Raw genomic sequence first — 12,715 nt, 5'->3', positions numbered from 1 at the left:
CTTTGCCAGCTGCAGGTTCTCTGCTTTGGTATTTCTTTGCTGGAACTGGTGTTCCCATGGAGTATATGAACATCTTGTCCTCAGATCATCTTGACCCATGCAATCATGAGGCATGCAGGATTTGGAGGCATGAAGCCAGAGGAGCGCCCAGACACCCACTGACACAAGAGCAGCAACAGTTCTACACAGCGGACAGCTGAATCTTGGGGAAAAGGATCAGCTTGTCACCAGTGCACCAGCTGACACATCCAAGAGCAACACACGTCTCCAACCACCGAACACGGGTGTCCTGAACCCACCACACCTCCTCACCTGTCCTTAAATTCAGCAGCCAGGCTCCAAACTCCAAAACTCACCAAAATCCCCTGAAATCAGCACTTGGAGCTGCACAACAGCCATTAATTTATTTCATGGTTGATGCCAATCAATGCCAGCTCTGCCTCTTAGTTAAAAATCAAGGACCACAGTGAACGCTGCCTTCTAGTTTTAGTCACAGGACTGCCACTGACTCTGTTTGGCACATGACCAGACTCAAGCATCCCGCAGGAGGGACCTGCGTTCATCCGTGGTGTCCCATTTCCAGCATCCCTTTCTAAACACCAAAGAAACAAGCATTCAGGACCTTGTAAGGTTGGGTTCCTTCCCAAGAAGAATCACCTATGGTTTGGGCATCTTCTGATTGCATAGTTAAAAAGCACTCAAAAACTGACTTTCAGGAGTTGCAATCCAATACTAATTCTCGATTCTTGGAGCTGAAGCAGCTCCTGAGACTAAGTCAGGGAGCAAATCCCTGATGATGATGATGAAGTTCCCTCTCCAAGGACCTCACATAACCAGACCTAACCGCCCAAGCCCTAACACCTTGCTTTGGACACAAGCAAAGGGAGCAGGCGTGCTTTCCGCCACAGCACTTGCCACGAGACGATGGAAAACTACCTCCAAACCAACCATGACTGGGGATCACACTGGGAAACTGCCAAGGATGAGCCTTGCCAGGCAAGCGGAGAAATGACTGCCATTTCTGCTGAGTGCGCCGTATCTGTGCTCAGGGAAGTTAAACCTGAATGACTGCCCAGAAGGCTCGAGCAAGGAGCCAACCCGGAGCCCTGTGCACCACAGCTGATAACAGTACAGCTCGCAAAAAAATGGGGGAAAAGGCAGTGGTTTTGGCAACTACCGTGTTTTACAGTAGCATTAAATAATGCACTTGTGAAGGGAGATCAGGGTCCTTGCAGAGCACGAAGGATAACACAAGGTGGGAGAGGAACCGCTTCAACACTCATCCCCATTCCTTCCTTCCTTTGCAGCCCAGTCTCCCACCAGCCAGCTCGCCTCCATTCAAAAGAGCTGGGAGTTTTTCTCCATGGAGGACTAAATCCAGTGCTTCAAACTTCCCGACAAGGGAGGCTCAGCTTCACCTGGTGGGTGGACATCTCAAAGGCCTTGAAAACAAACAGCTTGAGCTGCGGGGCTGGAGAATGAGAGATAAGGACTGGATAGGGATCCTTGAAACTAAGGCAAGGCAGAAATCAAGGAGGCAGATGACATCTCAGAGCAGAGTGGACTGCAATGGGAATTACTGCTGAGGGACAGCTGTACCGGAGCAGGTGGGCATGCTGGGGTACCCTCAGATGGGCTGCATAGGAGCCACCACCTAGAAAGGAGGAATACAAGGATGGGGAAGAAATAAATAAAAAAGGACCAGCAATCCTCTTTCACTGAGACATAAGGTCTGCACCGAGCTCAGGGCCGTGCTGGCAGAACAGGGCAGAGCGGCCACAGAGAAGGGGAGGACATGCTGGGCACTGGCAGCCAGGGCACCAGTGGGGAAAAAAGGACCACTTCAACCAGCCCCAAAGCTCCAGAGCACCCAGCATCAGCTCCCCTGCCTACACCACATGATCCCACCAGCTCGTGGTTAAGACTTGCTGGGACAAGTTCGCATGCTGCTGTGGTCCTGAGAAATGAGCTTTGCCTCTCCTTTCATCAGCTTTTTTTTCCCCTCTTCTCCCCTCTTGCTCGGTCAGGATTCTCTTTTGCAATGGCACCAGCCCAGGGGATGATGCCCGAGTCCTTGTGACAGTACTTGCTGCAGAGCTTCCTGTCTCCTGCATCAGCACGTTTCTGGCTGCAGAAAGGAGGTACCGTAGCACTCACTGCACAAGAGCCGGGAGGACAGCTTGTCCCAACGCATTAGCATGAGAGATGATGTTGATGCTGCTGCTACCCATTTTGTATGGAATGTTAACAGAGGATTTTAAAAACACTGCTTCTGGCTGCAGAATCACCCAGGCTGGCCCCTCTCCAAAGCCCTCTTGGCCCTGCTGGGTGTTCAGGGGGACATCCCAGACCATCTACTGCCCAAAGCTGATACCATCACACTGTCTGCCATGGCCCAAGGGGGAATGAGCTACCTGTAGCAAGGAGTCACTTCAGCTCCTGGGTACCGGGACAGGGCAGCAGGCATCTCCACACCTTTCCCGTACGGCCTCCAGTCAAACTTTTTTCCAGCACGGGCAGTCACTTAAAGCCCCAGGGTCCTCACACAGAGATGTCAAAGGGTCACAAAAGGAATCTGCTGCTGCCAAATTCTGGGCAAACAGTGTCCTAGAAAGTCACAGAGCCACCCTGGCTCAACCATGAAGGCAAAGCTGCTTCCCAGAGGAACCCAAGACTTTGAAAGTTAAACTGCGTATTGAGAGCAGAGGAGGCATGGTCACAGGTGGCCAGCAGCTCAAGGGAGGTGATTCTGCCCCTCTACTCGGCTCTGGTGAGACCCCACCTGCAGGACTGGGTCCAGCTCTGGAGTCCTCAGCACAGGAAAGACGTGGACCTGTTGAGGCAGGTCCAGAGGAGGGACACGAAAACTATCAGAGCGATGCAACACCTCCCCTATGAAGAAAGGCTGAGAGAGTTGGGGTTGGTCAGCCTGGAGAAGAGAAGGCTCCAGGGAGACCTTCTTGCAGCCTTTCAATACTTAAAGGGGGCTTATAAGAAAGACGGGGACAGACTTTTTAGCAGGGCCTGTAGCAATAGGACAAGGGGTAATGGCTTTAAACCGAAAGAGGGTAGATTTAGACTAGATAGAAGGAAGAAATATTTTACAATGAGGGTGGTGAGGCACTGGCACAGGTTGCCCAGAGAGGTGGTAGATGGAAACATTCAAGGTCAGGCTGGACGGGGCTCTGAACAACCTGGTCTACTTGAAGATGTCCCTGCTCACTGCAGGCGGGTTGGACTAGATGACCTTTAAAGGTCCCTTCCAACCCAAACCATTCTATGATTTCCTCTCGTAGACAATTACACTTTCTTGGCTGCTGCAATTGCAAGGTTCAAACTGGAGTCAAGGTTAAAAAGTCTTGGCTCTTAGTGGGGGGTGCTAGGATCTGAGCCAAGACAAAGACCTTAGACAACCCCTTTTTTCTCTGCTCCATCATCAAATGAGGTAGGGGGGAGCTGATTACCCAGAGAGAGCTACAGATGTGCCCACCAAGCTCCTATAACCCTCCTCACCTGATAGTCAAGGTCACAGGCTCAGGGGATCCATTCACACTGAACTTGAATTCTTCTGTGAACTGCCCCAGGATGGTGGAACTGAAGGAGATCCGGATGACCTGGAGCCCGTCCGGCAAAATGGTGCCCTCCCGGGGCAGAAAGGTGAAGCAGGAGCCCAGAGCTGTAGCTGGAGGGACCAACCGGAAGAAAGCATCGATGGCTCCTTTGTTAAACAGGACCGCCTGCAGCAGCAAGAAAGCAAAATGGAAATACATAAGGAATCTTCCTTTCTTACACAAGGCTGACTTGTTTTCCCATTAAACAAGTAACATCTGTAAAAAGACAGAAGATGCCGTGTGCTGCTGCTTGGCAGAAGCCAAAGAATATGCAACAGGACAAGTTCTGCCTTTGGGTTTTTACATGCAAAGCAGTGATAACTTCATCTAAACAGAGTCACGCCGGGTTTACTCTACTGATACAGAGCAGTCCACTCTGACTTGCAGTGCAGAGGACCTGCTCAGCATCAGCGAGTTGATTCAGACCCGTCCCTAAGGGCAATGAAGGGCAGTTACTAGTGGATCATCACACAACTGCTTCTGCTCCTGATGAGCCTGGTCCTGCCAAGGGCAGAACATGGGCAGCTTCCATTGCAGCCAACAAGTTCACTGCATGTAGAAGACCCCTCAGGCCAGCACTATAACCAACTTCAGAAGCACTCCCCAACTCTGCTACAGTATAGAAGTTAGGTTTCTCTTCTTTCTTCTTTAAGGTGATACTTTCTTAGTCTTTGCTCCAACAGACATGTCAGGAAAGAATGAGCGTGAGGTGCATAGCAGCTCCATCTATTCCAAAGAAGTTCTCTTTCCTAAATATTCACAGCCACCATCCAAGATTTTACCATTACTGGAATAAACTGCAAATTTAGAACCAAACCATATTTTGTTGAATGCTCGAGAGATCTACTGCCTCGAACAAGTAACACAATCCTGCAGCGTTTGTTGAAATTCAGCTCTTTTCATGTTGGGCGAGAAATGCCCACATCTGCCTGTGAGTACCGGCACGCTGTCAATCACCAACAAACCTACCCAAAGCAAAGCTGTAAAGTTTCTGATTGCTGCAGGGTGAAATCCTGCCATCTCCGTGGACTTAGCTATCTGCTTTGAATTTCTTTTCCCTAATTTTTGTCCTTGCAAAACCTGTCAGAAAAACTGAGACAGAAGCATAGAAACATCCTTTGTTTTTCAACTTTGCAGCTGCTGCTGAAAATATGCATGTATTCAAAGTCCACAATGGTAACTTGAACACTACTCTCGCCTCTTGTGTGTTTTACACCTTCGTTACAAATTGCACTTAGGGATCCGACGCTGAGCTGAGGTTTACCTCCAGTCTAGCTGCTTAGCAAAGCACTAACAGCTTCATCTACTTCATCACATTTTCTCAAGTAATGAAAATCATAAATTGATAGAGAGAGAATCAATAAAGTATCAGCATTAAAAATGCACAGAGCACACAATATTTCCGTAAGAAAACACCTTAATGTGTCCTTCCCTGCCACAGTCAAGGTTTTGAAAGTGTCTGGCATGATGTATTGCCTCGTCTTCTACCTCTTTCACTTGCTCTATCTTTTTTTTTTGCAGAAGACTTGACATCATTGGGGGGAGGCAAATATATAGAAAGTGCCTTTGCTTCATTTCCAGAAATGCTTTGCTCTTCATAGAGCCAGAGGTGCACCAAGCCCGAAGCGTGGTGAGGGGCTCGTCAGCGAGGGGAAGCACTCCCAATTTCTTTCCTAGGGACAGCTCTGAGCCAGGAGGCTGGACGGCTTTCCTCTGACTCCCAGGAATCGGTAGGATGCACTTAACTGAAAACTCTTTGCAAGGGACTTGAGTTCAAACACAGTAAATTTGTTCCAGCTGCTTTTTAAGAGCCAGAGTACAAAGGTGCTTTGCATCTAGGGCTGAAACAAAAGCCTCTGAATACTTATCTTTTTGACCCAGTGCTGCTTTCATGTGTCAAGGGGGGTTTTTTTGCATGAAGGCTCCCAGCTGATCTCAAATGGACGTTGCCAAAAAGCAGGGACTAGGGCTTCACGAAAACATACACCTTTCAGACCCCACCAAAAGTATCCAGATTCTGTGAAACCCCCCAAACTTGACTAGTATGTCAAATATTCCCTGCTCACAACTGCCTCAGTTGCCAGGAATCCCCCAGGTCCACGAGGCTCAGCGTTGCCCCGGGAGCCGTGAGGATCCAGCCCAACCCCTGCGAACCCCTCCTGCTCACCTCATAGCTGTGGGCTGATCCAATGAAAACCTTCCCGATGTCCAGCTGGTCAAAGTTGAAGCGGAGCCGGGGCCCTATGCCTTCACCTTTGATGCACAGGGGCAGCCTGGCCTCTCGGCCTGGGGAGAGATTGCCATTTCAGTACAGTAATTCCCTCTGTTGCCCTGGATTTTCCAGCCTGCCTCAATGCTAGTCCCTGACTCCACGATGGATGGGACCAGCTCTAGATGCTCCAGGGAGAAGATACGGGACCCTTCTCCTCCCTCAGGACATATGCCCTTGGGCTGGTTTCTAATTTAGTGATCAGTTTGCACCCTGAAAACGGGATGCTGAGTTTAAAACACGATCTCTGAATTTCTTCCCACACACTTAGATGAGCTTTGAAATCCATGCAGTGAAGGCACAAAGCTCACAAAACAGAACTGAAGATAAAAATCTGCCATCTATACTGATGCAATCAGAGACAACAGCACAGGAGCCGAGAAGTACGAGCCCAAGCAAGGCGAAGCTCCCTGCTAACGGCCATACGCACATCAACAGTAACCGCTCCCAGAAGAAGACTTGACAGCACTTCCGTTAAGACAGGATGGGCATAAAGCTTGTCTAGCGGACTGCTCGGATTCCGATTCCCAGGGAGGACGTTCACCCTGCTCAGTACAGCAAGGCCTGTGCAACGCTACCCGTATGCACCATAGACGCCGAGCCACGAGGTGACAATTCCCACACAGGGAGAGAAGCACGTGCTGGCCAGAAGTGGTCTTTTCGCAGACACCCCGCACTCAGCGGGACTCAGTCACCTGAGGTCTGACAGCATCTGGGGAGCGGGAGGTGAGCCAGGATCTGGGAGCACATTTGTAACTCAGCTCCTGCTGCCTCAGGCGTCTGATGATGCATCCGTGTAATAAAGATTCATCTTGGAAGTATATAGTCTATAGGGGCTTAGTGCTCGTCCACGAAAGCTGTTCTGCTGTGTCATTCTTTGGCCTTTCCAGGCGCCTTGCAGCAGAGCAAATGCTGGCAAACCCATGGCATGAAAGCTTATCCCTTCACTGCCTTGGTTGGTCTGGGATCAGTGATCCAAGCTTGTAGCCAGGCATCGCGAGGGCTGGCCTTGGACAGGAGATCACCTGGAAACCGCAGGGACAGCGGGCATGTGCCAGCCCTGACCTGCTGACCACCCACCCTTCCCAGCAACTACATGAGAACCGAGGGGGCTGGAAGACTATTTGTGCCTCGCCTTCACCATGGGTAACAGAAGCAGGAGAAAGGAGCTGTACCTGAGATTTCACAGTAGACCGCTTGTTGATACACTCTGGCTTCTCGGGGTTTAAAGATCACCTTGATTTCAGCCGAAGAATTTGGCCAGACATCTCCCTCCTAAAACAGAAGCAGACAGAAAACCATTTATCTTTAAACGTTACATGTCTTGTTTTCAACCACAGCCCTGTAGCCTATATTTAGAGCATCAGTGAAGAGCAAGGAGCAAGCAACACTTGCCAACAACATTTATAAAAGAGTCTGGAAGCGGTTGCAAAAAACTGTCCCAAGTCCCTTACCTTTACTGGCACCCGGGAGAGGCATTTTGTTAAATTAGGGCTACAACGAAGCAACCCAACTGGCAAACAAATTCCAGCGAATCAAGCAGGATTTCTTCAGAGGTACCAGCCAGTCTAAGGAAAAGGGACCTAGCTACACTTCACGTCTGTACATCATTACATGGAGTACCAGCACGCAGTACTGTGGGCAGCCAGACTTCTGCACCTCACCTTAATGCACTTCAGGAGCTCAAGGCGGGGTTGAGCTAGTTCTGGAGTCATACTCCAACTGTAACGAAGCAGGAGCCCTGGGACACACTCCAAAATCAACTCTAATGCACTGCACGATGCCCTTCAGGCTCAGCTCATCAGCTCCCACTCTACAATACTCCTACTGCTCTGACACAGTCTCTTGGTCACACCATGCTGCTGTCAGCTACAGTGGTGTGAAACTGCAGTTGTGCTGGCATTGCTGGCTCTCAGCCTTCGATGGGCTAAAGGAGTAACCAAGAAGAGAACACGATCCCCTTCCTTGGTTAAAAAAAAAAAAATTAGTTTCACCTATTTTAAAAAAAGAAGAGGTTGGGCTTATTCTAGGGTTCACTCCAAGATGAGAAGGGATTTTGCACTGCTCAGACAGCAGGCGTTCTTCGTCTCAGACCATGCAAATACTCAGAATCAGAGCTCTGGTTGATTGAAGGACATGGGGTTTTGCTTGCAGAAACAGAAAAGCAAAGATTTTTCTGTACCTATGTGCCATACAACTCAAAAAAAACCTGCCAGTCTTGTGTCCAGGCTCACAGATGCCATTGGAAGGGAGATTCAGACATGGTGTAAGTCCAGCTTATACAAAGGGATTGGTGTTTCCATGACTAAACTTGGGCTGAATTTGGCCTCCTTTCCACACAGGACCGTTTCATTCTTCAGGTCAATATGTGAACTGACAATGCTCTAATACCCTTTGTTACTGCCCATACAGTATGCGTCAGGTGTGCCCTTACATATAATAATCAATACCTCTGAGCACTCTAAGAACACTTATTTATAGCCCTTGCAGTAGCTCAGCTTTAGGCAGGCTCTCACTGCCTGTCAGGAGCCCGCAGTTCAGAAGTGGTTTTTGTAACAAGCTCTCCCAGCCTCACTAGAAACCTGACCTTTTCTCTCGGCATGTCAAGGCAGCTGATGCAGGGATCTGCCAAGTGACCTCATTCAGGGAGGAGCAGGAGGAGGAGGAGGGGAGGTTCTCAGCTACAGCTTACCATCGGCTCAATGGTGAAGACATCATCGGAGAAAAGCATGGAGTCTCCTTGCACCTTTGCCCTCTGGTTCCGGAAGGTGCGGGAGAGAAGGGAAAGGCGTTCTCGGAGAGTGGGGTCCACCGTGCACTCCTTGAGGAAGCAATCCGTCTTGTCCTCTTCCTGCCTCTGCAGCCTGCGACACAGCCTGCGGCCACGGGGAGAGACAAACCAAACAGATAATTCAATAAGCAACATATTTGCAGAGACTGCCGGGTAAGTGCAGGGGCAGCAACGCACTCGGGGAGGAACAGCAGCACCAGCAGCAGCTCAGCAAGGGGCTGACCCCGAGCCATGGGGTCCCAAATGGATCAGATGATCACTTGTTGCTCCCTGGCGTGGCAGGTAGTTTTACTCCACACTCACAAGTTAAGAAGAGGTTTTGGAAAGCTAGCAGCCCTCAAGAGAGCCTCCTGGCTCAAAGCCACTGCCACAACTGATGGAGAATCCACCAACCTCAACTGCCTTTTCCCACCATAGAGCTGCTCGGGGGAGGCAGATAAAGATCAAGGAGCACCCACTGCAGGGCTTCACTGGCAAGGGGAGAAGCACCTGGGGTTCAGCTGCAGGTTACGAGCATCACTCTTTTTCCTTCCTTTTTGGACCCGCGGGGATAAGCAAACAATGCCTGCTCCCAGTTCCCTATACTGCCTTCCACCGGGGGATCCCTGCTTCTCTGACAGCAGGACAGTGGCCTTAGAGCTATGACCATCCCTAAGACTTCCAAGTAAGGAAGAACAAAACCTCCTGCTCAGACTCTAAGACACAAACTGGCACAAGATCAAATGTAATTGGAAAAAAAGAAAAAAAAAATCCGGTTGAAGTCTACTGTGGGGAAGCCTGGTTGCTTCTGAGGGGAAAGAGGAACACTCAGGGTCCAGGCTGAGACAGGCAGCTGGGAAGAGATGGTCAAGGAATGGGCCAGGGAAGTACCAAGAGAAGGTCAGGAGGTTTCCTTTCAACACACTGAGCTTGCACAGAAGTCACACACTGTGTCATTAAAAAGAGAGAACAGTGGAAAACTAGTTTTGGCCTTCAAGGCATTTCTGACCTAATTACGTTGCACTTTATTTGCTCAGAGGCCCTCAGAAAGTGCTCCACTTTAAGGCAGTTTCCTGATCAGCTATGGGTTCACACTAACTCCTACATACCTACATCCATCCAAGTCTGAAAAGTCACACAAGGATTCCCTAAATCACCCAAGCTTTGAAGTGTCATTTCCAATTCACCCCCCCGGGCTGCAAGTGTTTCTCTGCTGCCTGAAATGGGAATTTCAAAGCTTGAGCAAAGACACACTTTCAAGAGCCTGACCCATCTCTCACCACCATGAAGACATGGGTGGCTGAAGCCCAAATGCACTTCCAGGTCCTGTGCTGCCCTACCTTCCCTGCAGAACCCTCCACCTCCAAACTCTCCCCAGCCTCAAAGGAAGGGCACAAATAGCTCCTTGTGCTGGAAACCAGGGCAGCGTGAGGCAATTAACACCCTACAGCAGGGTGGCCTCAACTTTCACCCTACCCTGCACATCGCTGGAAAAGGAGCCTGCCACCTTATCAAAGCTGGAGGGGAAAAAACTGCAGTGACTATCATAATAGTTATGGTATCTGCAGCTACATTACGTCCCAGGTAACGAGTGCTGACACTTTCCTCAGCCTCATGGACCCTCTGTAGCCCAGGGATGTCTGGACCTCAGTGCTTTGTGCTCCCACAAACCACCAATTTGCTATCCAGTCATTGCAACCAACCTTTCCTCTCCAAAACATCTTCCTCAGCTGGGGTACGGGTGGAACTGGAATGGGAAGTGCTGAGCTCCAGTACCCTGAAACTCAGTGACACGCACCCTGATGCTGGGGATGGTTTACTTGTCCTAAACCATTCAAAAGCACCAACACCCCTGAGCCCACACGTCAGTTTTACCCTTGGGCAGCGTATCTTATGGAAGCGAATCTTTCAAACGAACCTCAGCTTCCGCTGATCCTCCTCTTCCTGTGTAGCAAAAGCCTTCCACTGGAAGTGGGCTATGATTTCACTCCGATTGTGGATGACCACGGATCCGTGGTTTGACAGCGAGAGGTAAGTCTTCTCAACTGCCAAGGAGTTCCTGTCTAGCCTGATGTTGACATCTCCAGCTGCTCCATAAAGGCTCGTGTGAATATCTTCACCTGCAACAAAGCAAAGGGCAGTCTTTGCTCACCTCACTTGCTGATGGAAGTACCAGGAAGAGAGCAAACCACACGTAACAGAAGAAACCGTTACAGCTTTTAGCTGTATTAGCAGTTCCACGGATCAGCACATTTATCTCATCCTGAGAGCTGCCTGTGTACAGCACAAGGATGTCCTGGACACCATCTAAACCACCTTATTTCTGGGTGTGTTTGTAGAGGTTTATCCCCAAGGTGACAGCATTTACAGTGAGATTTTTCAGACGTGCCCAGGTGGCCTTTGGGTTGCCATCCCACCCAGGTCATGGGGAATTCTGCATCAAAGTCATTCAGGTGACTCTGAGGAGTCCCACCACAGTCATAGCTTGACCAGGGTCTCCTGCAGGCACACCACCAGTGGTTGGTCTCTCCTGAGGATCCCTTGTTGCTGGCAAGCAAAGATGCCTGGGGGCATGTGGGCAGAAAAGGGAGGTTCAGAGGAACAAGTGAAGGGACAGCCCACCGCAGGATGGCACGCAGAAGAGAACTTCACTGTGTTGTAGAAGCAGTACCCTCAACTTGCTGTTTGTGAAGATATGTCAAAATGAGACTGGTAGGGCACGGTCCACACCAGACCGCCCATTACAGTCCTGCAAGCCCATTTCTTCAGCCTGGATCCTGTTGCTTATGCCTGAGGGTGCAAGTCTACGCTGAATATTCCCAAGCTATTCAACGACCAGAGCGAGGACATCTTTGCTTTCCACCTCAGAACAAGCTGAAGAGGAGAGAGCCTTGCCTGTGCACATCAACTGATTAATGGCTGGAGTCTTGCTGGGGTACCTGCCAGCATCGCACCCTCCAGAACAGACTCCCACCAAAGGCTCCCTCATTCCCAGAGCTTTCAAACCTTCATTCTTCCCAACCAACAAACTCCTGGGAGTCAACCGAGCTCAAACATCACTACCAAGCCCACTCTTCCTGTTGTGGGTGAGTGTTTCCCAGGTGAGATGCAAACAGCAAACATCAGACATGCTCTCCAGAAATGGCATTTCTAGGGAGTGGTGCTTAAAGCCTCCGAGCCAGCCCCAACTGACAAGCGCAGCAACCCGGCCATGGCCTGGAGGGCATCCCTCTGCAAAGGCACAGCCTTCTCCTCACTGCAGGGCTTACAGCAAGGCAGCCAGTGGATGCACCTGCCTTTAAAAGGCTGCCATGCAACACCACAAGGGGAGAGCTGGACGGACTCCTTAAATCCTAAGCCAGGCAACGCAGCAGAATCACATTCATTCTGGGAGCCGGGTTGGGGAATGAGGCAAGACTCGCCCTTAAAACAGTAGATCTCTACGGTCAGTCATTCATGTCTGCACATGGAGAATTCAGCCTTCACGCCTGTACAATCCTCCATTTCTTTGCTCTTAAGGCAGTCTGGAGTGGCAGGGATTTGTGGCCAGAGCTGAGTTACGTTGGGAGAACACCAGCAATGTTTCCAAGGACTGGACAATCTGCCTCCTAGAATGGACAATTTAGCATATAAAAATAACTGAACTTCAGAAGAGTTACAGAGACGGCCATGCTTTATAAGCATTACCTTTCCCCTGCGCTGAATCCTCGGCATACGTTGGCAAGCAGATGAGCCAGGACCCAAGAAATGGGAGACAGGCACAGTGCTTCGAGCATGCACAACTCAGGTTTATGGAAACACAAGCTAATCCTCCACAACGATCAAGACAAACTACTACAAAATAAACACCATGAAAACTGTCACCTCACTGTCTAAACCCATGGCCACGTGGGTCTTGAAGTATTGGGTATAGTTCTGATCTCAAAAAAACTAGCTGAAGCATTTGAAATTAATAGAGAAGGGCAGAAACTACGATTAAAAGTATGGAGCAGCTTCTATATGAAGACTGAACAGATTTCTCGGTTGAGGAATCCGTATGGGAGATAAATGGGAGAGGTTTGTAAA

General features: G+C 49.8%; 1 protein-coding gene across 1 annotated transcript in view; it reads right to left on the bottom strand.

Moving 5' to 3' along the window:
- The window catches only part of LOC132317155 (hydrocephalus-inducing protein homolog), a 69,988-nt gene that overhangs the window by 38,911 nt on the left and 18,362 nt on the right, over positions 1-12,715 (bottom strand). Inside the window, exons 7-11 of the mRNA XM_059818237.1 lie at positions 10,569-10,770; positions 8,573-8,756; positions 7,056-7,155; positions 5,779-5,897; positions 3,514-3,737 (exon numbers count right to left, since the gene is read on the bottom strand). Of these exons, the coding sequence (XP_059674220.1) occupies positions 3,514-3,737; positions 5,779-5,897; positions 7,056-7,155; positions 8,573-8,756; positions 10,569-10,770 (829 nt within the window). The remainder of the gene's footprint in view (positions 1-3,513; positions 3,738-5,778; positions 5,898-7,055; positions 7,156-8,572; positions 8,757-10,568; positions 10,771-12,715) is intronic.

Source organism: Gavia stellata, chromosome 5 (assembly GCF_030936135.1).
Source record: "Gavia stellata isolate bGavSte3 chromosome 5, bGavSte3.hap2, whole genome shotgun sequence".
Taxonomy (NCBI): domain Eukaryota; kingdom Metazoa; phylum Chordata; class Aves; order Gaviiformes; family Gaviidae; genus Gavia; species Gavia stellata.
This window is presented reverse-complemented; position numbering and strand designations above follow the sequence as displayed.